The sequence below is a fragment of the Misgurnus anguillicaudatus genome, chromosome 8, assembly GCF_027580225.2.
Source record: "Misgurnus anguillicaudatus chromosome 8, ASM2758022v2, whole genome shotgun sequence".
NCBI classification, from domain to species: Eukaryota; Metazoa; Chordata; class Actinopteri; order Cypriniformes; family Cobitidae; genus Misgurnus; species Misgurnus anguillicaudatus.
This window is the reverse complement of record NC_073344.2, coordinates 18819505-18845718: the sequence shown is the minus strand read 5'-3', so window position 1 is coordinate 18845718 and position 26214 is coordinate 18819505. Positions and strand designations below refer to the sequence as shown.

General features: G+C 41.6%; 1 protein-coding gene across 4 annotated transcripts in view; it reads left to right on the top strand.

Moving 5' to 3' along the window:
- grm4 (glutamate receptor, metabotropic 4) overlaps positions 1 to 26214 on the top strand; it is a 259154-nt gene that overhangs the window by 183820 nt on the left and 49120 nt on the right. For all 4 annotated transcript variants that reach the window (XM_055212575.2, XM_055212574.2, XM_055212577.2 and 1 more), the window contains exons 4-6: positions 3808 to 3943; positions 12531 to 12685; positions 16214 to 16354. In XM_055212575.2, coding sequence (XP_055068550.2) covers positions 3808 to 3943; positions 12531 to 12685; positions 16214 to 16354 — 432 coding nt within the window. The remainder of the gene's footprint in view (positions 1 to 3807; positions 3944 to 12530; positions 12686 to 16213; positions 16355 to 26214) is intronic.

Sequence of the window (26214 nt, the reverse complement as noted above, 5' to 3'; positions counted from 1 at the left end):
GAGATTGCAGCTAAATACTCAAATGAGTTTGCGTGTTCGTTAAACGTTACAGTAAAGCACATGATAACAAAACACAATGAGAAACTGATGCAACTTAGGGATCCAATCGAGCAGAGAATTTACAGATTGGGGTTCAGACTAAACAATTAAGTTTTCAACAGAGCATGAATTCTCTATACAACAGCCAGATTGTTCCCTCCGGCCTCTCGAAGTTGAATAATTCCTTTAACCATTGAGTGGTTTGGTAAAATCGATGCAAAACTCGTTTGATCTTATTTCACATAAAAATAAAGGTGCTACAAAGGGTTACAATAGAAGATTTTGGTTCCCCGAAGAACCATTAAGTCAATTTTTGAAAGGATTATTTCTTTCTTACCTTTTTAGTCTTTTAGTTCTTTAGAAATGGTTCTTCTGTGGCATGTGTATAGCACTTTAATATTAAAAGTTTAGATTTTTGTCTGCACAGCAACAAATCATTGTGACCATGCTGGTTAAGATCCAATAAATAAAAACAATAAAAACACATTTTGTGAATCTTTTATTGAGCTGGGATCACTGTGAGTGTGAACTAGTTTATTTTGAAGATTCAGTCTTGGTACCCATCAAGCAATAGCCGTCATTTCACCGTAACTAGACACAATATATTCGAGCAATGATCAACCCATTTATAGCCAAAATAAACTTGGATATGGTGACAGTACATGTTTTTGTCAAAAATATCTTGCTAGATGTACTGTAAGATAGTCCATCATACAAGCAAATTCAACCGCGAATACACAGTGTTTGGATTCATTTATTTATTTAATTTAATTTTGGGCTAGACATCTATTAAATTTTCTCTGACAGCCCAAATTTTGCCTTGTTTCAGCCTACAATGTTAAGAAATCATACAGTATTATATCAACATATTTTTATGTTACTTTAACTTAACAAATTAAGTTAATCGATATCAACTTGTTTTTCTAAATTATGTCAACTCATCATTTGTCAAAACTGAAAATAGTTGTTGAATTGACTTGCATAATTAAGTTGTTTAAGCTTTTTTACAGTGTAGATGTCTGGTCTGTGTTTAGATGGCTGTTAGACGTCTTTCACACACAAAATTGCTTGCTGGGATAGTCTGGTGAAATAGCATTTAAATATACTTTTATAATGTTTGTCGTTTGTGTAATAAAAGTTTAATGGTCACACTGTAAAAAATTTTTTTGCCGCCTTACATTTTTTGTTTAATCAACATTTACTATTATTTATTAAGTTGTTATAACATATAAAATCTTGTTGAAATGTGTCAACTTCATTTTATAAGTTGTAGCAAGTTATCTCTTGTCAAGATAAATAATAGTAAGTTAAAATGACTTGTAAATAAAGTTGATTAAACAAAAAAATAATAATAAAAAAAATAAGGCAGCGAATATTTTTTTACAGTGCAGTATAACTTGAGCCCTCTGCGACGATTTCTCAATACATCTACTTTAAAGGGGTGGTTCAATGGTTTTTCATGCATTCTGACTTATTAACACTGTGTAGGAGTTGTTTCCTCATGCTAAACGTAGGCAAAGTGTCAAAAAAGCAGTTGGGGTGTTACAGAGTATTTCTGTGCCGAATGCACTTCGCCAGGGTTCGTACAAGTTTTGGGAAGTTTTTTTGTCGATTACAAGTCCAGCTGTTGTTTCAAGGGTTTCTATATGTATCACTTCTTTTTATGGGCACTTCTACCTGAAAACCCCGCCCACCCGTCAATCAGCGGGAGACGCTAGAACTTACAAACATCAAATCACGCGACACAGCTTTGTTTAATTTCAAAACTCAACAATGGCACGAAGGAAGAAGTGTGTTTTTGGATGTAAGGAGAAGAAAGTCAGCCTTATGGAAACAATGGATATAGTTTATTATCCGGGGTAGCAGCGGGGTCATTGAAAAGTCCCAACCGGGTCATGAGTTGCATGCGGTAAGACTTCTGTCTTATGTTGCAATAGGCGTGGCATATTATATAAATGACACGAACATGTAGTGAATCATAAGTTAAACAGTGTTGTATAAAGTTTTGCATGACTTGTACACTGTAAAAAAATTTCGTAGAAATTTCAATGTTATTGCAGTTGGGTTGCCGGTAATTTACCGTAGATTTACATTTATGTTATTTACTGGCAAGACTTTGTTCAGAGTTAAATGAATTTTGAATATTGGCGGGTCTTTGTCTTTACAGAGTAAAACTATACAATAACAGTCTCGTGCAAAGCATTCTGGGAACCAGAAATCATCATCAACCTTTTTCTGTTTTTTGCTTCAGATTTTGTTTCCCAGAATGTTTGGCTTGATGCTGTTTTTTTGGTTTTGCTCTGTAAAGACGAAGACTTGTGAATGTTTGGTGTTCGTTTAACTTTGAACAAACTCTTGCCAGTGGGTGGCACGGATGTGGATCTGCGGTGGATTGCCGGCAACCCAGCTGCAATTTCTGCGGAATTTTTTTACAGTGTACTCGCTTCTCCCGCTGTAGTAACTCCTCAATCTTCATTGTTTCATACGTTATCGGAAAGAATCGGTAAAGTAAATATTTCTTTTATAAATCTGAGTAAACTAAAAACTCTTCGGAGATACAAAGGATGTAATACTACTCTATAGGAACTCCAGAACAGCGTGTGTTATGTGAGCTTTAAGAAAGCCATACTATATATAGTTTGAGACAACATGTGGGTGGGTAAATAATGGAAAAAAGTTAATGTAAGTCTTGGTCTAGACTAGGCTCTCAATTTATGGTCTCTATGTCTCTGAGTGGTTGCTTATAGCCACTGTATAGTGGCGTATTAAATTCAGCATTTTCCATTTATCAGCTAATTAAAGTTGACCACCTGCTTCCTTGACCATCAGGTCTGGATATAGAGATGTATTTCTGGAATCTGGGCCATCTGGGCCCATTCTGGATTTAGGCAGTCTGCTATTGGTCTGTGTCTTGACTTTAACACTAATGAGAGATGTATTTGACTGATTAAAACATTCCCATATTGTTGTTTGCTGATGTAATTTATTGAAGTTAAATCAAATTGGCTATGCACGCATATGAACCTTTTTATTTAAAATTTTTACTTGTGATGAGTTGACACAACTTAAACTTATTGAAATTGCTTAATTTGGTAAGTAAAAGTAGTGTAAAAACATATTATGACTTATTGATCACATACAAGACACAATTTACCAATTTGTAGGTTAACTTTTTTGTGGAGTGTGAACACTTTTGTGTTGTTGTTTTTTAACCCAGCATGTTAAATTGTGAACTGAGTCAACTTGAAGCTGAACTACACTGCAAAAAATTATTTTCAAGAAAAAAATCTTGGCATTTTTGTCTTGTTTTCAGTAAAAATATCTAAAATTTCTTAAATTAAGATGCTTTTTCTTGATGACCAAAACGACCAAAAAAATAAGTGTAGTTTTTAGACCAAAAATATCAAATGTAAGTGATTTTGTGCATTAAAAAAATTGCCAATGGAGTAAGCTAATTTTTTTTAAATATTTTTCTTAAACACAAAATTCAAAAAAGATTTGTTTTATGCAAAAATTTGATATTTTTGGTCTAAAAACTAGACTTATTTTCTTGGGTCGTTTTGGTCATCAAGAAAAAGCATCTTAATTTAAGAATTGTTTTTCTTGAAAGTCATTTTTTGCAGTTTACAGGTGTGATCCCATCAATAGGTGTATATTGGCATACCTGTTTGGAAACAAACATCTATGTTTGGTTTTACAATTGGTGTAAAATGTTTAACATCATATTGATCTTTAACAGCCAAGTAATAAATGCTTTTTTTTCTACAGGGAGTGTCTGTATCTCACAGTCTGTGAAGATCCCCCGTGAGCCAAAACCGGGAGAGTACGACAAGATTATTCACAGACTAGGGGAAAATCCGAATGCAAGAGTTGTGATTATTTTCGCAAATGAAGACGATATTAAGTGAGTACTATTGTTTTTCTATCTAAATGATCTTAAAGATCTTTGTTATGAAGAAAGAATCAGATTAACATCTTTCTGCAAACAACTATTTGTATTAGAGGTTTTCCTGACCTCTATTGTAAAACTATACATTTATGACATGGGAATGTCTGAACGCTCCTGCATTGAGTGTAGCACCTGGAGTATCTAATCGTAACCATTAGAGCCCAGCTGTTCTTGTGGAAATTGACAAAAAGCCGTCACTTAAATGTGCTATTAGACTTTCATTGAATAATAATCATTTTCATTTGAAGGAATAATTATGGTCAAACTTTTTCAATTTGTTGCTCGCAGAGTGTCCGTGATGGCTGTTTAATCATGCTTTTCTAATTATTGTTTGTCAGACATTGTCCTTGAGTTCATAATGATTTGTTTATGTGTGTTTACATCCATGCATTTCTAATTTAGAAAGTGTGTGAAAGCCCTGCTAATAGCATCGCTATTCTAACTTTGTTTCATTAAGTCAACATGATGTGATAATGCACCTTGTTTCCTTTATTTATATCTCCCACCGGTCCTATTCTGCAGAATTCTTAAATGAAAAGTTCACCGAAAAAGTTGTTCCAAACATGTATAAATGTCCTCGTTTTGTTAAACACAAATTAAGATATTCTGGACAATGTTAAAATTTGGGGCACCATTTACTTCTATTGTATTATTATTTTCTCATACTATGGGAGTCAATGGTGCCCCAAATCTGCTTGGTTAGAAATATTTTTCTAAATCTTCTTTTGTGTTCTGAATGGTATACAGGTTTGGAAGAACGTCTCGGTTACATATGTAACCCTCGTTCCCTGAAGGAAGGGAACGGAGACGTCACGTCGTGACCGACGAATTGGGAACCGCTTCGCGGGTGACCTATCTGCTTCGAGAAACCTTTAAAACGCCAATGAACTTGGCATGCAGATAATTGCATCTGCCGGCGCCGCCCCGCCGCATAGGTATTTAATGAGTGGCAGGTGCAGTTATCAAATCAGCTATTTTTTGCTGAGAAAGCTGGACAGAAGGAAAGGGTCTGGCCGATATCAGCAGTGGAACAGCAAACTGTGGCGACGGGACGTGACGTCTCCGTTCCCTTCGTTCAGGGAACGAGGGTTACATATGTTACCGAGACGTTCCCTTTCAGTCGGTCACTACGACGTCACGTCGTGACCGACGAATTGGGAATCCCTACCAAAGCGCCACTGAAGCTGACCCTTCCAGTGCCTGCATAAACCCTCCGACTCTCCTCTTTAAGGGAACGGAAATGGGGTTGAAGCAGAGGCCGGTCACTACTTGTTCCTTAACCCACGATAGTGACTAGGCGAACTGGGAAGCGAACTCGTCAGGCGGAACTAAGATCGTTGCGGAAGAAAAACCCTCTAGGGGTCTACCACTAAGGTGATAGAAAAAAAGACACGAAGTCTCTAAAAAATACACTCTCTTAGCAACACTAGAGGCGCGGAACGAACTCCGCTAAGGGAAACGTGGTAAATCATAAACTTTCCACGGAAATACTCACAAAGAAACCACTAGGGGGAGCAATGTGGGCGCTAGCCTCACCCAGATAGTCAAGAATACATCCAGTGAAAGGCTGGCAGCCGATGCTCCGCAACATCGGCCACCAAGCGGTGGAAAAAGACAAAAAAAAATTTTGTAACGTTTTTGCCTTAATGGCCTTCCATAATGGTGCGGTTTCTGCGCAGCCAAAAAGAAAGGCCCCAAGCCGACACAGGAGCCGTTCCTCGATGTTCTCACTGATCTGACGAGAGAACTCGAGAGGATACGGGCTGAACACGAACACTGTAGAATCTAGTGAACGTATTAGGTGTCGCCCAGCCAGCAGCTCTACAAATATCTGAAAGCGAGGAACCACGAGCCAAAGCCCAAGATGAAGCCACACTTCTGGTTGAATGGGCTCTCAAACCAAAAGGGCAAGGAATGCCCTGTTTCTCATAAGCCAGGGCAATTGTGTCTACAATCCAGTGAGACATCCTCTGTTTAGTGACAGCTCTCCCTTTCTGCTGACCACCGTAACAGACAAAGAGCTGCTCTGAGGTCCGAAAGCTTTGAGTGCGATCCACATACACACGTAGTGCACGTACAGGACATAACAAAGCCATAGCTGGGTCTGCCTCTTCCAAAGGCAGTGCTTGTAAGTTCACCACTTGATCCCTAAAGGGAGTGGTGGGAACTTTAGGCACGTAGCCCGGCCGGGGTCTCAGTGTAACGCTGGATTCAGCCGGCCCGAACTGAAGGCACGAATCGTTGACCGAAAATGCATGAAGATCCCCTATCCTTTTAATAGAAGCCAGTGCGAGGAGCATCAAAGTTTTCATAGTGAGAAACTTGACACTCACCGTCTGCAGAGGCTCGAACGGGCAGTCCCTGAAAGCATTTAGCACCATGGACAGGTCCCAAGGAGGAATCGAGGGAGGACGCGAAGGATTCAGCCTCCGTGCACCTCTTAAAAACCTAATGACCAGATCGTGCTGACCCACAGATCTACCGTCTATGGGTGCGTGATACGCGGATATTGCCGCGATATCCACTTTAATAGTGGATGGTGACAGCCTCTTCTCCAAGCGGTGCTGGAGATAAGAAAGCACAATACTGATCGGGCATTCTCGGGGGTCCTCTCGTTGAGAAGTACACCAAACAACAAACAGGTTCCATTTCAGCGTATACGCCTGTCTCGTAGACGGCACTCGCGCTGCAGCGATGGTGTTAGATACCGCCTGGGGTAAATCACCTACAACCTCCGCGCCCCGTCCAGAGACCACACATGGAGGTTCCACAGATCGGGACGGGGGTGCCATAATGTGCCCCCTTCTTGAGACAGAAGGTCCCTCCTCAGGGGAATCCTCCAGGGAGGGGCTGTCGCGAGGAGAGTGATCTCTGGAAACCAACTCCTGGTGGCCCAATATGGAGCAACTAAAATAATTTTCTCCTCGTCCTCCCTGACTTTGCATAATGTCTGTGCAATGAGGCGCACTGGGGGAAATGCGTATTTGCGAAGACCTCTCGGCCAGCTGTGCGCCAATGCATCCACGCCGAGTGATCCCTCGTTCAGTGAATAAAATAGGCGACAGTGGGTTGTTTCTGAAGATGCAAACAGATCTATCTGCGCTCTGCCGAAACGTCTCCAAATCAGCTGGATCGATTGAGGGTGGAGTCGCCATTCGCCGGGGCGCGCTGCTCGGGAAAGCGCGTCTGCCGCTGCGTTGAGCGACCCAGGGATGTGAATGGCACGAAGAGACCTCAGATTCTTCTGACTCCAAAAAAGGAGATGGCGGGCGAGATGCGACATGTGATGAGAGCGCACTCCGCCTTGGCGATTGATATACGCAACAGTCGCAATGTTGTCTGTGCGAACTAATACATCTTTGCCTCTCAACTCGCTGCTGAAGCGGACGAGCGCAAGATATACAGCCCACAGTTCTCGGCAATTTATGTGCCAATGCAGCTGGGGTGATGTCCATACTCCTGAAGCTGCAAGCTCGCCATACGTGGCTCCCCACCCCGTGTTGGAGGCATCTGTGCATACTATTGCATGTCTGGAGACCTGTCTCAGTGGCACCCCCGCCCTGAGAAACGCTGGGTCTGACCACGGGGTGAAAGTGAGACGGCATTTCGGTGTGATCGTGACACGGTGAAAGCCGGTTAGCCACGCTCTCCTCGGGACTCGGTCGTGAAGCCAATGCTGAAACGGTCTCATATGCAGCAAACCGAGCGGTGTTACAGCCGCGGCTGCAGCCATATGCCCCAGTAATTTCTGAAATTGTGTCAGAGGGACCGCAGTCTTGCCCGAAAACGTATTCAAGCAAGCCAGAATCGACTGAACGCGCGCCTCCGTGAGGCGTGCTGTAAGATTGACCGAATCCAATTCCATACCGAGAAAAGAGATCTTCTGTGTCGGGCACAGTTTGCTCTTCTCTCGGTTGACCTGAAGACCGAGACGGGCGAGGTGTTTGAGCACCCGATCTAGATGAGTGCAAAGCATTTGACGCGACTGTGCTATAATGAGCCAATCGTCGAGATATGCCAAGATGCGAACACCGCTCTCTCTGAGGGGCTTTAAAGCGCCCTCTGCTACTTTTGTGAAGACGCGGGGAGAGAGAGAGAGCCCGAACGGTAAGACTTTGTACTGATATGCTCTTCCCTCGAACGCAAAGCAGAGAAACGGCCTGTGCCGGGGAAGAATTGAGACATGAAAGTACGCGTCCTTCAGGTCGATGGCTGCAAACCAATCCTGTGGGCAAATGCATTGAAATATGGTTTTCTGCGTAAGCATTTTGAACGGCATCTTGTGAAGTGCTCGATTCAGAACGCGCAGATCCAGGATCGGTCGCAACCCGCCGCTTTTCTTGGGTACGATAAAGTAAGAGCTGTAAAACCCTGACCTCATCTCGGCTGGAGGAACCGGCTGAATCGCGTCTTTCGCCAATAAGACAGCAATCTCTGCACGTAGTACGTGCGCATCGGCGGGTTTCACTATAGTGAAACGGATGCCTGTAAATTTGGGAGGTCGCCGGGCGAATTGTATCGCATAGCCAAGACGGATCGTGCGTAAAAGCCAGCGCGACGGACTGGGAAGTTGCTGCCAAGCTTCCAGATACCGGGCGAGGGGAATTAACGGCACAATCGTAGTACCCGCGGCGAGCGGAACGGCGGTGCTCGATGACGCGCTCTCTTGGGCTGCGTTGACATGTGTATTGTGAGAATGAGCACTCACCTGACTCCGCTGATGGATGACTGCGCGGGGAAGACTCTGATGAAGATATCTCGGTGCGCTTAACACATCCGTTGGCGAGAGAGGAGGGGGAGGACGTAGGGCTGAGGGCCGGTTCCTCGCTTCCTTGGACGGCCCCGATGAGGAACGGAGGCGGCCGCCGCTGCAGGACGCCCTCGGCGAGGGGCAAACTGAGGTGCCGACGTCGACGGGGCAGGTGCTGGTCTCTTCCGACGCGGCATGATGTTGGCAAGAGCCTCAGTCTGCTTCTGGGTGGCGGAGACCTGTTGTGCGAAGTCCTCCACCGCCTCGCCGAACAGGCCGGCCTGGGACACCGGGGCATTTAGAAGCCGTTTTGTCGGCATCCTGCATGTCCGCAAGGCACAGCCAGAGGTGGCGCTCCTGGACCACCAAGGTGGACATAGCACGACCGACGGCTTGTGCTGTGGTCTTGGTCGCACGTAGTGCCAGATCCGTAGCCGCACGCAGGTCTTTAAAGACCGCCGAATTGTGACCTCCCTCGTGCAGATCCTTCAGAGCCTTAGCCTGATGAACCTGCAACAAAGCCATGGCATGTATGGCTGAGGCCGCCTCCCCACAAGCCTGGTATGCAGACTCCGTCAGAGCTGACGAATGTCTGCAGGCCCGTGAGGGAAGGGCAGGACGGTCCTTCCAGTAGGAGACGCCGGCAGGACACAACTGCATCGCTACCGAACGCTCCACTGTCGGGATACCGGCATACCCTTTAGCGGCCCCCCCCATCGAGGGAGGTGAGGGGTGATGGCTGATACGGACGGTTCCGGGAGGAAAACGGGGTTTTCCACGTCCGAGTCAGCTCATCATGCACCTCGGGAAAGAAAGGTACCGGTGGGGAAGACTGTGAAGCCCGTGCAACCCCAAAGTACCAATCGAATAGGCGGGATGGTACGGGAGGGGGAGGAGCTCTCCACTCCAACCCGACCGCCTCCGCAGCCCAAGCGAGCATGGCCGTCATCTCTGGATCGAGATCGGGAACCGCAACCCTTCCCGAAGGAGGGAGAGGATCCGGATCCACGTCTGAAAATGACGGCCCCCCTCCGATGTTACGACAGACAAGGAATCCTCGGGAGGTCCAACAGAGGCAGAAAGCGACGCAGAACGCGCGCTCTCCGTCTCCATCGGAACCTCAGATGGTTGCGGATCCGGTAGCTGAGAGCCGCTGGACGAACCAGCTTGCTGATTCAGCACCGTGAGGCGGAGGTCGTCTCTCCGTAGCTTCACAGCCGCCTTCTTGGCGGTGATCAGCAACGGAGGGCCGCGTTCCCGGAGAAACGCCACACGACCCCGCAGATCCGCAAGAGTCAGGCTCTCGCAAGCGGAGCATGTCCCTCCCACGAAAGCCGCCTCAGCATGCTGGAGACCCAGACATGAGAGACAACGATCGTGTCCATCGCGAGGACCCATGTACTTGCCGCATCCAGAAGTTGAACACGGACGAAAAGACATCTTTAAAAAGACGCTTTAACGCCCGTGAGCAGTGAACGGCTGTCTTTAAAAAGACGCAAGTTCAACTGCAGCTCTTTTAGGGGAAATCACTCTTTTAGCTGTGAGTTGATGAAGCACACAGGGAGGAGAACGCACACACTCAAATAAAAGAGAGTGAAAAGAAAGAGGTGGAAACACTCGCGAGCCACGCTGTGGTGCCTTCGCCCAACCAACTGACACGCAGAGATCTATTCCTTGAGATTTAGAGCAGCTTCTCGTGAGCAGTGTCACTGCCAGCTTTCGAAGCTAAAAAGCTGATTTGATAACTGCACCTGCCGCTCATTAAATACCTATGCGGCGGGGCGGCGCCGGCAGATGCAATTATCTGCATGCCAAGTTCATTGGCGTTTTAAAGGTTTCTCGAAGCAGATAGGTCACCCGCGAAGCGGTTCCCAATTCGTCGGTCACGACGTGACGTCGTAGTGACCAACTGAAAGGGAACTTAAGGAAATGATGACTTTAATTTTTCAGTGAAATATCCCTTTAAATCTGAATTATTTTAAAGAGCTCTACATTGATGCAAATTATTGGTTGATTATAAGCAAAGGCCAAATATCTATTTACATTGTTTTAGATATTTGATACATGCTGACACTGCTTTATGATACTGGGGTAGGAGTACATAAGTTTTACTTCTTCCTACTCCCCTTTGTACATGTAAATTGAGTTGTTTTTTATTTTTGTAACTGGAAAAAGTTTTATTTTGTTGTTAACATGTGTTTTGTTTTGTTTTACTATTATTTATATTTTGTAAAATAAAATAAAATAAAATAAAATAAAATAAAATAAAATAAAATAAAATAAAATAAAATAAAATAAAATAAAATAAAATAAAATAAAATAAAATAAATAAAATAAAATAAAATAAAATAAAATAAAATAAAATAAAATAAATGTTGCACATAGTGCAGCCTATCCAAATAGCCTTTCTTACAGTAACTGCATTCATCTTAAGCCAGTTTGCATGTGATACAAGTTTTCATGTATTATTCTGAAAACTGTCACATAACGGAAGTAACATGTAAATCTAGTTCCCTAACAAAGGAATTGGCGCTGTGTCGCAGTAGTGACGCTATATGAACACCAGACGTCTGAATGAGTATATTAAATTTAACCAATGGTGGGGCGTAGCATCACCGGCAGGGTGACATGGGTGCCAGGAAGTATAAAAGGAGACCTGCGGACACCCTCGCTAGCTGAAATATGCCAAAGCAGGCTTAACGCAAAAGGTATGGCAAGGGAGACACAGCGTCTCGTTCCCTTCTCAGGGAACAAGGGTTACATACGTAGCCCGAGACGTTTCATGTTGACTTCAGTGTAGTTGCGTGTAGTCAGCTTTTCGCAGATCCTAAAAATATTGAAATGTTACCGTCAAGTGAGCCATTTAAATGGATTAGAGAGCTTATAGAAATGAAATGCATATAAAACCACTTTGGGAGGAACTCACTAGGAACAAATCGCGCCTGATGATTGCAGCGTTTTTCTGAATGTGCTGCCTGCATTGTTTTAGCACCCATTTCACTAAAGGAATTATGCAAATCGGATGACGATCCAAACGTGCTCACAAAATGTGTGCTAAACAAAATTTGCATTACGCTGTACCCCACCTTGCAATTCAATTGGCTGTTTAAAATGCTGTTAGTGTGCTCATCTGTAACACGCTTAATCGACACTCGATGAGCGATAGAAAATGTACACCAACATAATTTTTTACCTAAAATTGGTTTAATTGCTTGCTACCATAATACTGTAGTGTCATTTGTGCAAATGCAGTGTCAAATGTAACTATCATTTAATTTTATGATTAAGCCACAGTATTAATAATTACAACAGTTTACTGTAAATAGAAAGCAAGCAGATTTGGCAAACAATAATTTACTTAATTTAATTTACTTTAATTTACTTTCAGTGGTTTAGTTTTTGGTCTGATAAACACTGCAGTTTATGAATTCACCCTGGAGTCTGTGTCTTTTTAGAGGAAAATGATTTTGTGCGCCCAGTCTCAAACATGCTTTATTGAGCCATTGTTATCTTGGGGAAGTGTTTTCGCTGTCAGTTGTGCATGACTAATTTTGACATCAATTGCTGCCGTGCCTGACGGAGAATCCTTTGAAATTTCAGAGCTAAACAATGTCAATACTGACCTTTCAATAATGCATTGATTTGCAGTTACTGTAAACGGAGAATCACCAAAGCAGACAGAAAGCAAACAAGAAATTAGTGCGATGCGAGCCCGGGAGTCGTGCGTGTATTCGGCTGTTATAAAGTCTTTGCATAACGTGTCACTCATCTCTAGCTTCACATTCTCTATAGGCGACTGCTGCAGGCGGCAAAGAGAGCCAATCAGACGGGTCACTTCCTGTGGGTGGGGTCCGATAGCTGGGGATCCAAGATATCACCCGTCCTTAACCAAGAAGAAATGGCAGAAGGAGCTGTCACCATCCTACCCAAACGTCAGTCCATCAAAGGTAAGTGACAAATTAAATCCTCCACTTGTCAGTGGTTGCTGTTATCCATTAAAGACCAATTAGAAACCAGAGTGTTTACAGAACATGAGTTAAATAAACATTAGTGGAAATGCATTAAAAACAACCACAAAAAGAAATAAATAGCACAGTATTAGAGAAATGGTGATTATTTACTTTATTTACCCTCATATCGTTTCATTTGCTGTTTTTTTTTACAAAATCGGAAACTACAATAAAAAATGCAAAACAATTTAAGTACAGTCAAATAGAGACCTGCACGGATGACATATTTTTGTAAGCAACCCAGGAGTTAGCTTCACATTTTTCCATAGGCGTTTGGATTATCACAAAAACCTCTCTGATCAACAAAGGCCCTGTCCCAAATGGCACACTCCGGACTTGTGGTCCTCCTCAGGGGTAGTCCAGACTTTAGGGACCCTTGATGCGAGTCCGCGTGGGTGCACCAGAGTCGTATTTTGGGACAGACTCGAGCATCACACCGGAAATAGGTAGAGAAGTTGCCCGTCAGTGTGAACTCCTCCCTTCCGTCATCTGATTGGTCTGATTGCCCTTTCGCAAGGACTTCTGGGTTGGTAAAGTGCGCGAAGCCTGCTGCAGTGCGGGCTTCGCTGAAGACCGCATCAAGGGAGCAAAGGAGGCGCTGATGAGCACACTTCAAAGCATAAAAATGACAGATGGGACACCCTACGGACTCGTAGACTAAGCGAGAATGCGCAATTTAAGGGCACGAGACCGAAAGTCCACATGAAGTGCGCCATTTGGGACAGGGCCAAAAGGTTACGATATCCATCAAGTTTTTTTATCCATCAAGATAAAATAAAAATAAATCTTTGGTGTGCCCAGAGTGCATATGTGAAGTTTTAGCTCAAAATACCCCACATATAATTTAGTATAAGATGTTAAAATTGCCACTTTTTAGGTCCGAGCAAAAATGTGCTCTTTTTTGCTGTGTCGTCTAAAATGCAAATGAGCTGATAAAATGCAAACACTGATCACAACAATCGTTGTTTATTCAAATTAAAACTCAACTGTGCTGTGAATTATTTTTACTCTCTGCACCAAATGGCAGTGCTGTAAAAGTGAAGATTAAGGGCGGTATTATTATAATAAGACCTATGTCAAAATCTGAATGACAGAAAATGGTTTATCAAAACATACTTACTGGGTTGATCTTTCTAGCTTGAAAGAATCACTGAGGACCCAATTATAGCACTTAAACATAGAAAAAGTCAGATTTTCATGCTGTGAATCCTTAAACTTTGAAGTCTAAATGCACTTACTACAAATAAAAAGCTAACCTTGGGCTATAAGCCAACTACACCACAGTCGCTCGACTTCAATGTCATCACCTGCAAGTTTCCAACATCTCTTTCAAACTTTACTAAAACATTTATAAGGAGATACTCTTTGGATGAATCTTTTTGGGGATTGTGCCTATAGTTTTTGAGATTTTCATGTAATGACGTTTTAAGTCCCTGGCAAGGAATGCTATCTCATGGCAATATGTACGTATTTTACAGGGTGACTAATTCTAGTATTAGTTCGTACGGCCACAATTTTACATTTTGTAAGATTTGCCCATGTTTTTTATTTTAATCATATGTTTTTGTATATGTACAAATTACCCAAATCATAAAATGCGTACGAATTCTCCTGAGATCAGCCTGCGACAACGTATGTAGTCCTATGCAACACCTTGTTAGCTGTTTTATAAAACATAGAAGCTGTAAAAATCATTAATAGTGGAATTGCTAGTGTGCTTTATAATAAACATAAAAATATATTGAGCTTGTGTTAACCCAAAAGGTTATTTAAGGCGTTTAACCAAAACCCCATTCAAAAAACCTATTGACTTTAGGATAAGGTAACATGAAGTGCTAAAATGCTAAATTGCTTCTTTGGTTTTCCCGCCAAAAATTCTTGCAAGTCTCTACTGGCTTCGCAAATCAATTGACCAGTGGTAAGTTGCTGTAACTTGTTGTTAAAAACTTGTTTTGATGAGTTGAAATCAGTGTTGTAGTCGAGTTCAACTAGAGTCCCAGCCAAGACCAAGACCAGAGATCGAGTGTTGGGTCTGGGTGAAGACAGAGTCCACATCCAGGTTTATCTGGACCCGGTCTTGACTCGACTCAAGTTGGAATCGACTACAACACTGGTTGAAATAATGTTAAAGGGGACATTTTTCATGATTTTCACAAAAGTTTAATGCCTTCAAGAAAATGTTCTTCTTTAAATATATAAACAAACAATATATCAGATGAAAGAACAGACCCTCTGCTTTCAAACAAAAAAGTTTCGTCCTACCTTCATTAGTTCTCTTGTAATCACCTCTCAAACATGGGTAGGTTTCTTCAAAAACACCCAATTTTGAGCAAAATGCTGAGATAATTCCATTTTTGCGAAGGACTTTTGAGAGAGATCAGATGCAGAGCGATCTTTAAAACATACACGGAGTTCTTTCTCTTTCACGTGAGGCGCTACTTCCGGGTTGTATAAGTTGCGGAAGTGTATAAGTTGTATAAGTGCGCCACCTGGTGGATAATAGCGGTATTGCGGAAAGACGGAAAATCTCGTCATTGGCGGGGAAGCGTTTTCTCTTAATTGACGAGATATCTCGTCAATGGCGGCGAAAGAGTTTAACAATTCTCTGCAAGCATGTGAAAAAGTAGGTCATTGAAATTTGCCTCCCTTGTGATGTCAGAAGGGGATAGTACCGTCCCTTAATCTGCACTGTCTAACCACCCCTCTGCCATTTAGTGCAGAGATCATTTCATTTGCATTTTAAAGGACAGACCCAAAAACGCCACATTTTTGTTCACACCTACAAATGTGAGCAATGTTATACATGTTATAATAAAGTATCTATATGGTATTTTGAGCTAGAACTTCACATATGTACTCTGGGGACACCAAATATTATTTAAAATTTTGTAAAAATTCATATTGTGAAATGTCCCCTTTAAAATTGAAAATAAAAAGTTGGAATGACTTGAAGAGCCAATTTCACTATACAAAAAAATTAAGGCAGATTTTTTCCCAAAAAAGTTCCCAAAAGGACAAAAACAGTTTACAAAAGAAATCCGTATAAATCAACACAAAATATTTGAAAGACATCACCCTCTGCTAATTTGGTGCCTTTAGACGAATCATGTGAGGTTGGATGTCAATGACATCATCAAACATCAATAATTTATTTGGCTTCAAAAGTCATCTAGACTTACTGTGATGTTATGATGATGTTTTTACAAAGAAATTCTTACAGTCTTTGTATAAAAAGCAGAAGATTGTTTGAAATGTTTGTATGTTCTTTACATAAAACAACAGCACAGAGATTTGGACCAACATTAGAGTAAATAATGACTACAAATGCATTTTTTTGCCAAATATAGAAGGAACAAAAAAATGATTTACATGCAAATGTTCAATCAAATGAAGTTCACAGGCCTAGAGCTTTACATCATGACAGAGCGCATTAAATCGACACTGATCTCATCGATCTGCCCGCAGGCTTTGATCGCTACTTCATCAGCCGGACGCTGGAAAACAACCGGAGGAATATCTGGTTCGCCGAATTCTGGGAGAACAATTTCGCCTGCAAGCTCAGCCGCCATGCCTTGAAGAAGGGATCCGGCATTAAGAAATGCACAAGTAAGAGATCCTCCCTCCAGCTAGACTCCATCACACCACATAAAACGAGAACGCGAGCGATGGGAGAAGCCAGGTCGGTCGTAAAAGACCCGGCCTGATGTTCTTTCATCTCCTGAAATCAGACCTTTATTTACACCCGAGTCTTACAGCGAAGCTTTTCCAGTGCAGACCAATATTATATTTGCACTAACCACAGAAAACCAATCCAGAGTATTGAAGAAAAAATCATGATGTTTAATTGATTCAAGCTTTTTCTCTGGAGTAAATATGCCCGGTTAAATCCCTGCCCATATGGCATGAAAGAAAAAAAGTGTGGCTTGAGCAACACAGATTTTCAGATTTCATCCAATCAGTGCAGGTTGTGATCTTTTAAGGAGGGGTTTATGCCCGTAGACCTTCTCGAGGGGGATTGGGGTAGGGAGTCGAATTCTTAGCATGCAGCCCGTCAAGCATTTCAGTGCTTACTGCACTGCATCAGTAAACGGCGGGATATTAACCTCCCGGTTCAGAATCGGCGCACTGACCTCGCATACACGGCGGAAGTCCGATTATGTATGACTGCGGCTCACCGCAACGTCTGACTTCACTAAATGTCACCGCGGCATAACTTTATAACATCTCACGCAAAGTTTTTGTCAACGAGCTCACTTGTAACTGCTGGCCTTTAGCGGACTGCCAAAAGCATGTCGCCCGAAACAAAATCTATCGCTCAGTTGCAGCATAATAAATCAGTTTTTTTTCTTTATGCTAATTGCTATGCCAGGAGAAAATTCATCATTGTTACTTCACAGAACTTTCTTCAATAGCCAATAGTGATTAAATGCGGTGGCTCTATTCACTTGATTAAAAAATATGGTAGGGTAGATTTATTGTGAAAGACGCACAATGGGACACTTAACAAAGCCTTTCTTTATACAGTAGATTCTAGTTAAAGATGGCAAAGCTTGCTTTACATACTTAGGAGTTCAAATCTGAAAAAAAAAAAAATCGCACAAATACTGACGTTAGGCTTGATTATTCATTTGAAAAAGAAGAATTTGACATTTGCCACGCACATTCAGCCAGATTCATAATGCCACACGGGAAATGAGAATGGCGTTAGACTGTTTGCACGGCTATATTAGTTCAAGGAAACGACTGCACGTTGAAATACAATGCAACCTTAACTGGATAGCATCCTTGAACAGTTTCGTCTCTAAGGTAAGATGTAATGTTTGTCTGAAAGCAGTGATTCAGAACCAAAGGCCACTCTCACGGCAGTCTGCTAAACCTTTTCGGTTCACCGTGGAATCTAAAGCGAGCGTCGCATCGCTCTCCCGGGTCTGAGTGTTTGCGTTTGTGTAATAACTGCAAACAGAGATTAACAATCGAGGCCTGCATGTATTTTCCATTAAGATTTAGCTCGCATACTTCGATTGTTAGGATTAGACAAGGTGTTTTCAAACAAGCGCAGTGTAATTATTTGTGTCTGATGATATCATGTTGCGAATCTCCAGCGTACCTGTGCCCGTGGCGGAAAACTGTTCCTTGGTTCGAGACCTATTTCTGAGAAAAATCTGAAAAAATTGTCATTGGCACAGTGAGAGTCTGTTTTCACAGTCATTCAGACAGACTACGGTGTAAATATAGCCTCGGAGGGACAACGCTAATGCGTGAGTCAACAGGCACCCACAGATTGGCCCAAATTCCTGCTGACATTTTCAGTAATGACAAATATGATGTAGGATCTGTGAAACACATTTGAGGTGTGAATCAAAGCTGATTCTGCATGTGACATCACTGCCTTTCATCCTTTTAGTAAGATGATGTGTGATTTTTGCATCCATTCTGAAAGGAATTACACGGGGTGGGGGGAACGTAAAAATTTGGACTAACATACAAGATTAGACTTGATTAAATTTGCCTTACTCAGACAGTAATAAAGATATTGAGGTTAGGTTTTCACAGACTCTTTTTTACGTAATTTTGGAGGATTTTATGTAGAAAATTGTGAAATCACAAACATGACTTTGGATGAGTTTTCACAAACTGGGCCACACGATCATAATGCATTGCAGGTGTTTTTAGGTTGATTGTGATTCAGGTTGAGATTTCAGTATATGCAGACATACCTGGGACATATGCTTTATTCTTATTTATTTATTTTGATAAGAGAAGTTACTGTTACCGTGGAAACGGGAATCATGTCAGAAAAGCTCTGCAGTGACCGCCCACCTTTAAGTAACATTGTGTTCTACTTACACTTGAACACTGCAAAAAATGATCAAAATGTTCATTTTTTACACATTGTGTGTGTCATGCCATCCAAGGCACTATTTCATGTTAAAACAAATGAAAGGGACAACACAAGTGACGGGAGTAAAGGGCTATTTATAGCCATGCGCAGGTCCCACGGCGCAGCCGCGACGGCGTAGGTTCCGTGTCGGTTTTCATTTATACTTTTGCGTCGTCCTCCGCGTCGATGTGCAAACACACGCGCAAACCGCTGGTAGGCAGTATCCACACGTGCAACCACAGTAGCAGCGCGACTGTCAAAGAAAAAGAAGCTTGGCAAGTTAACCCACAAACGAAGAAGAAACAGCAACTTGTTGTGTATGATTTCAGAAGACCAGCAATTATGGAAGTAAATAAACAGCGACTTTTGTTGCAGTTTGAGTTAAATCACTCCTCAAGTTTGCTCATCTTTGTTTTCACCGTCACAAACGGAAATACCTATGACGCAGTTTTTTTACTTGACGGGAGGGGTTCTGATGGACCAATCACAGCGCTTGCGGTCCGCGTAGAACTGATGCGCTGTTAAGTGCATGTTAGGTGCACGTCAGGCTACGCAGAACTACTCACAGGCTATGGATAACCTACACCGTAGCTACAGACTTACGAACGACTATGAATCAGGCTTAACGCGTTAAAAATTAATTCCGTTACTGTAATTCCACTACTTTTAGTGGTAATGAGCATGTAACAAAGTATTTTTTTTAAATCAAGTAACGCAGTTACAATTAGTGAAATTTAAATGAGTTGGTTACTCGCGTTACTCTATTTTGTGAAAAATGAACACTTGCAGACAAGACATTTCTGATCTTATGTCACAGGACCATTTTCCATCACCTGAATTCCACCTTTTCTGTAGAATGGGTTAGAAAGAACCAATGAATATAGTGAAGCAGTGTTTCAGTTACAGGTTCCAGTTACACAGAATTTAGTATTATGGTGCAAACAACAAAAAATTTGATGTCCACGTATGTGGACACACCAGGTCTAATGGGGCATTCACACCAGATGTGGGAGAGGCGGCAAGCCAGAGGAATTTACATGTTAAATCAATGCAAAGATGCAAATAGGTATCCTGGGGCACGAATGGTTCGTGCGAATGTCGCAGAACGTGCAGAAGGTGTGCCGCGGGTGGCGCGTTCAGCGCAAACTGAGCATTGCTTCAGGAAACGTGCATGTTGAAAAATCGAGACTTTGGCGGACATTTGCGCCGCGTTAACCAATCAGGAGCTTACTGTAGTAGTGACGTGATTACATGGAGCAAGCGGAGTCGCAGAAGCCCCTCCCATGGCGCAAATTTTCGTGTGAATGTCTTGAATTGCTAGAATTTCACGCGCTGCTTTCACGCACGAATGAAGGGAGTAAACTCAAAATAATGTAAAGTATAAAAAAAGATGAAAATGCATTTTTATCAAAAACTTTAAATATCCAAATACAATTTTGTTTATTTATAGGTAATTTTATATTATATCGCTGTTTATATTTCAATAATTTTTTTGTAAAGTCTTGTCTATTTTGTTTTTTTCTGATATTCAAATACGTTGGTTTATTTGCTTCACGGTTTTAAAAATCATTATAAGCTTTACTGTTGCACTTTTGTTTCAGTGACAACAACAAAAACGACTTTTGTGGCTCAAATTTAACTTCCGGTCAACTTCCGCAAATAATCAATGAAAACAGAGTCCTTCTAGAGTAGATTATTTCTCATAACAAGGGAACCGATAAACAAACACAGATCGGAGGTTAACTACGGGCCAGACGCGTAACCATGACAACACGCATGCATCTGATGAAACTGTCTATTAATTTTTATCTAAAATGTGTAAACTGTTATTATATTTTAGAGCCTTATTATTTCATTTTACATTTACAATGCATTTGGCAGGCATTTTTATACAGTTCATCAACTTACAGATTGAACCCAGGACACTTGAGATTCTAATTCAATGCAACTGAACTACATGTACTTTAAGCATACTCATGGACACTAAATAACTAAATAATGCTAAAATTCACCTGTAAGAGAATTAAATTACATATACAGTATATTTGGAGTAGTGCAATAAGTCATAAAGAGTCAAAAGGGGTTCAATTTTGCATGTTGATCATGAATGGACTGTTTAAATGAGAAGACCGAGTCGACCCCAGTGCTTATCGAAGATCCAGCAGCCACAGATCTCAGAGAGAGCTACATCAATGCTGTGATTTTCCACCCCTCACAAAAGCCCTCTGGTTACTGTCGGATTAAAAGGTTGGATATCTCCACATTCGGCTCTCCTCATCTCTGCCTCTTTCCTGTCCTCTCGCTCTCTGTCTTTCTCGGTTTTCGCCGCTCTGTTTTGCTTTTATCAGGGTCGAGCATGCAGGAAATTCTCCACCCGGTGAGCGGCTTGTGATTATGGATTGCACATGTTGAGATGGATCGTTGTGATATCGGTGGATGGGAGGACAAAGTTTAGCTTGTTGACAACTGTTTGCGGTAGCTACATGATTTCACTGCTTTTGTGTACTATATGGGGTGACAGTGGTTTTCGAGTAGCTAGGCTTTTGACTATCAGTATGAAGTCTGGTCCAGTTGTAGTTTATTCCACCTGCGAGTCTCTTAGTCTCACAGCAGTGTTGGCCCATGTCTGACTGTACAGGAAAAGCCTATGTCAATTCAAAAGTATAAACCAGTTTTTAATGATAATCGTATGTTTTTGTACAATTCACTTCGTACAAATTCATACAAATTAGCCAACTCAAAAAATATGTACGAATTTTACCAGGTGGCTAATCCGTATTAATTTGTACGACCACATTCCAAAAATGTTGCATGATTTGCTTTTGCCCCTGTGATGTTGTGGTAAGGGGTGGGGTTATTTATAGTTTTTTATGATAATAATATGTTTTGTACGATTCACTTCGTATGAATTCATACAAATTAGCCAGCTCAGAAAATACATACAAATTTTACCAGGTGGCTAATTCGTATTAATTTGTACAACCACATTAGGACATTTTTGTATGATTTGTTTTTGCGCCCGTGACAGTGTGGTTAGGGGTGAGGTTGTTTATAGTTTTTAATGATAATCATATGTTTTTGTACATTTCATTTCGTACGTATTCATACAATTTAGCCAACTCAGAAAATACGTATGAATTTTACCAGGTGGCTAATCCGTAATAATTCATATGACCATATTAGTACATTTTTGTATGATTAGTTTTTGCCCCTGTGACGTGTTGGTTGGGGTTGGGTTGTTTATAGTTTTTAATGATAATCGTATGTTTTTGTACGATTCATTTCGTACGTATTCATACAAATTACCCAACACAGAAAATACGTATGAATTTTACCAGGTGGCTAATCCGTATTAATTTGTACAACCACATTCCTACAATTTAGCATGATTTGCTTTTGCCCCTGTGACGTTGTGGTAAGGGGTGGGTTTATTTATAGTTTTTATGATAATAATATGTTTTTGTACAACTGATTTCGTACGTATTCATACAAATTAGCAACACAGAAAATACGTATGAATTTTACCAAGTGGCTAATTCATATTAGTTCCAACCCATTCTCACTCCCCAAGGCGTCAAAATCTGAAGCATGTTCAAACGCCTTCAGCGTCAGTATAAAGACGCGAAGGGTGCCCCTATGCGTCACTATATCGACGAAATGGGAACTCCGTTGCTTTCATGCTAATCCCTCAGCGTCGGATATAGACGAAAGGGAATCCCGGAAGGTGATGCCGTCACGTTATGCGACGATCGGCAGGATCATTCCGCTTCTGGACGGTAACTACTCAATTTTTGTTCCAAATTTTTTACCATTGGCTTGGGGTTGGGGTTAGAACGACTTTCTGTTACATAAAATTACATCCTTACCCAAACCCAACTCTAACCCTAACCCCAAGCGACAATGGTTTAAAAATCAGAATACAAAAACTATAAACAAATACAGACATTCAAACCCGAACTCTAACCCCAAGCAACAGTGGCTTAAAAATCAGAAGACAAAAAGTATAAACAAACTGACATCCAAACCCCAAGTCTGACCCCAACCCCAAGCGACAATGGTTTAAAAATTGGAAAAAAATTGAGTAGTTACTGTCCAGAAGCGGCATGATCCTGCCGATCGTCGCATAACGTGACGGCATCACCTTCCGGGATTCCCTTTCGTCTATATCCGACGCTGAGGGATTAGCATGAAAGCAACGGAGTTCCCATTTCGTCGATATAGTGACGCATAGGGGCACCCTTCGCGTATTCATACTGACGCTGAAGGCGTTTGAACATGCTTCAGATTTTGATGCCTTGGGAAGTGAGAATGTGTTGATTAATTCGTATGACCACATTCGTAAATTTTTGTATGATTTGAAGGTTGTTTATAGTTTTTTATGATCAGGCTGTCATTACTGGGAATCGAACCTACAGCCTTGTTGCACTATGCTCTACCAATTTTGCCACAGGAAACCCTTTCATTTTCAAAAGATGCAATGTTGAGGAAAAGGAAATATCCCCTTGGTTCTTGCAATCCAGTTACATGAGATCAAAGATCTTCATTTTTGCCAAATTTACAGACCAAAAAGGCAGTGCCAGGGCATGAATTTTCCACTTCACACAATTATATTATTCCTACTAAATATACAGTATATATTGCAGGAACACACATGAGTGTGTCTGGTTTGTATTTAAAAAGATTCAGTATGTAATGATGTCCTCAGGGGCAATTCTTAGGATTTTAGTGTCAAGCCAGACTGCTAGCGTTGAAAGAGAAACTTTGGTTCCCTCTGAAACCCTCAGGCTTGTATTGTTCATAAAAGATACGCAGAGGAGACATCATATGTCTTAAATGTTTTGCGTGTGAGCTTTGATCAAAAAGCAGGACCCATCTTTTATCTAGAAGAGATGTCTGATAAATGCAAAGGTGATGCAGATTTCATCTGTTATCACCAGTTCTCAGAAGCAAAACTTTTTGGGGTGATGCAGCGTCGATGTTCAAGACTTATGGGCTTGTAGCTGAAAGATTGCCAGTCTTCACAAGGCCTGAACTATAAATCATTACCATTGTGCCATTGAGCGATAAGTGCATTGCGAGTCACTGCAGATAAACATAATAAATCACTTGTTACCCACTGGTGGGTTGGTTACCACTGTTTTTAGTTAGTTAATAGTGTTCCTGTAGCAGTCATGGATTCGATCGTGAGGACCACATACTGAAAGATTGTATGTACAATTATTTTATAAACGTGTACAATTGAGGTTTTTATACTGCCTGGATATTTTTGTATATTAATCTTTGATCTGCTCATCTATGACAGCTACATCTAAATTACCTGGACCTCAGACAGAAAGCCTGAAGCTTTCCAAACATTATTACCTGAATTATTTCTAAAAGATCGGAAATAAATGCTCTTCTTTGATTGCTCGAGGGATTTTGAAGTCCAAAACTAATGTATGCAACTCCAAAGCAGTTTTTCGCTCCTTTGAATCAATTATAACAGCTGAATATTTTAATTCCTTCGCCGGAAGTTAATGGATTGCTTTTATACAGTAAGTGCAAAAGTGCATTCGGCGACTGCCACTCCATTAGTAGCATGCACGCGCTGACCGTTTCTGTTAACAGCTGGCATTGTGTGCGAATCAAAGGCGCTTTGTATCAAAGATTTTTTACTGTTCTCGAGGTTAAGGGTGCGGCACACTTCCACAAAACCTTCTGAGGGGAAAATCGCTCGTCCGAAACCACAAACAAGAGACTTAAGTGAGACAAAAGGCTCTGGAGGTTTTTCTGGCAAATAGGGGGAGTCAGAGCCATTACTCCCAGGGTGAGCTGCGCCCGCAGTGTGGGGCGGTTAGTGCCTTTGCAGCCCACAGCGGCTAAAGGTGTTGCAGGTTAGAAGTATGGTGCTTTGTCACGGCCCTCATCTCTGCCATCTCAAAGACGCCTTACCTAATTGGAAAAGATCCCTCAAAGGGACGCCAAGCCCGGCGGTGTAATGCATGTGAAAATGTGCCAAGATTCAACGACGAGGAGTTTGTGCGTAGCTCTGTACTGTAGGATTGTGTGTGCATGGATAAGACAAAAGAGATGCAAGTGTTCATCCACCAATAAGTGCGCTGATGCGTTTAAGTGGGTTTCTGTATGCAGAGCATTGAAAGCGCGTGGGCCGACCGGCCTCCCTCATTCTGAAAGCATCACAATGGCTCTTTTTTCACCAACTGTTTTCCCCCAACAGCCGTGCTTGTGGCGAACGATTACACAAGCATAACCTTCCTCTTTAATTTAGGGTTTTTAAGATGCACGGGTCTGTCGGGGATGTTAAATTGCCTTTGGTTTGCTGTTTAAGGCAGGCCTGTAGAACTGGTGATTAGAAACCTTTGGAGAATAGAACAGACATTTCTTTGGTAACAGCAGCATTTAGGACAAATTGCAGTGGCTTTGTTTCGATAAGAAAGGATTTGTAAATTTAGGAAGGCAAAGGAATATGGATGGGTTCATCTTGGACAAGCCAGCCAAGAGTATTGAATGAATGGGCAAACAAGCCTTTTGAAATATGAAGCAACATAATGGCAGAAAGAAAAAATACTGCACTAAGCAACATTAACTAAGCGACGATTGCTATTTTGGGTTTGGGGACTCGTGAATAGGGTGTACTTTGGTGTGCCATAATATTTTTTAGAAAGAGAGATCAGTTCATCTTTTACGGATATAAAGTTATTCGACAATGTAATAACTCTTTCGCCGCCATTGACGAGATATCTCGTCAATCAAGAGAAAACGCTTCCCCGCCAATGACGAGTATTTCCGTATTTCCGCAATACCGCTATTATCAACTAGGTGGCAACTTTTCGTCCGCAACTTTTTAAACCCTATGGCAAGCTGCTGCATGTCCGTGTCTGTTTTAAAGATCGCTCTGAATGGGATCTCTATGAAAAATCTGTCACAAAAATGGAATTATCTCTGCTTTTTGCTCAAAATGTGGTGTTTTTGCAGAAACCTACCCATATTCAAAAGCTGATTACAAAAGAACTACTGAAGGTAGGATGAAACGTTTTTTTGTTTTTTTTGTTTTTTGAAAGCAGAGGGTTTGTTCTTTCATTTGGTATATTGTATGTTTATATATTTGAAGAAGAACATTTTCTGGAAGGCATTAAACTGTTGTGAAAATCATGAAAAACGCTGGCGCTGGCTGGCAACAAGTTAATACATTACATTTATAATTTTAATAAATAATTTAATGCAGAGATGTACAGTGTGCACCCTGTGAATCGAACCCATGACCTTTGGTGCTGCTTACGCAATGTTACCAAATGAGCTTCAAGAAAACAACAATGCATTTATTTATGATATAGGACCAGATTTACTAAAAGCTTGCGCCAGCACAAATCACCATTTTGACGTTAAATAATCACTGTCGGGATTTACTTAAGACACGCAGTGGATAATTAGCGCTGAAAAGGAGTGGTCTAGTTATTTTTGTGACTGACCTTGTTGCATATGCATTTCTAGGAGTTTCCCTTTCAGACGCAAAATTTATGGGAGGAAAGTATTTAAATGATTCATGCAACATGTTTGTGTGTGTGTTATTACTGGTATTTGCGCC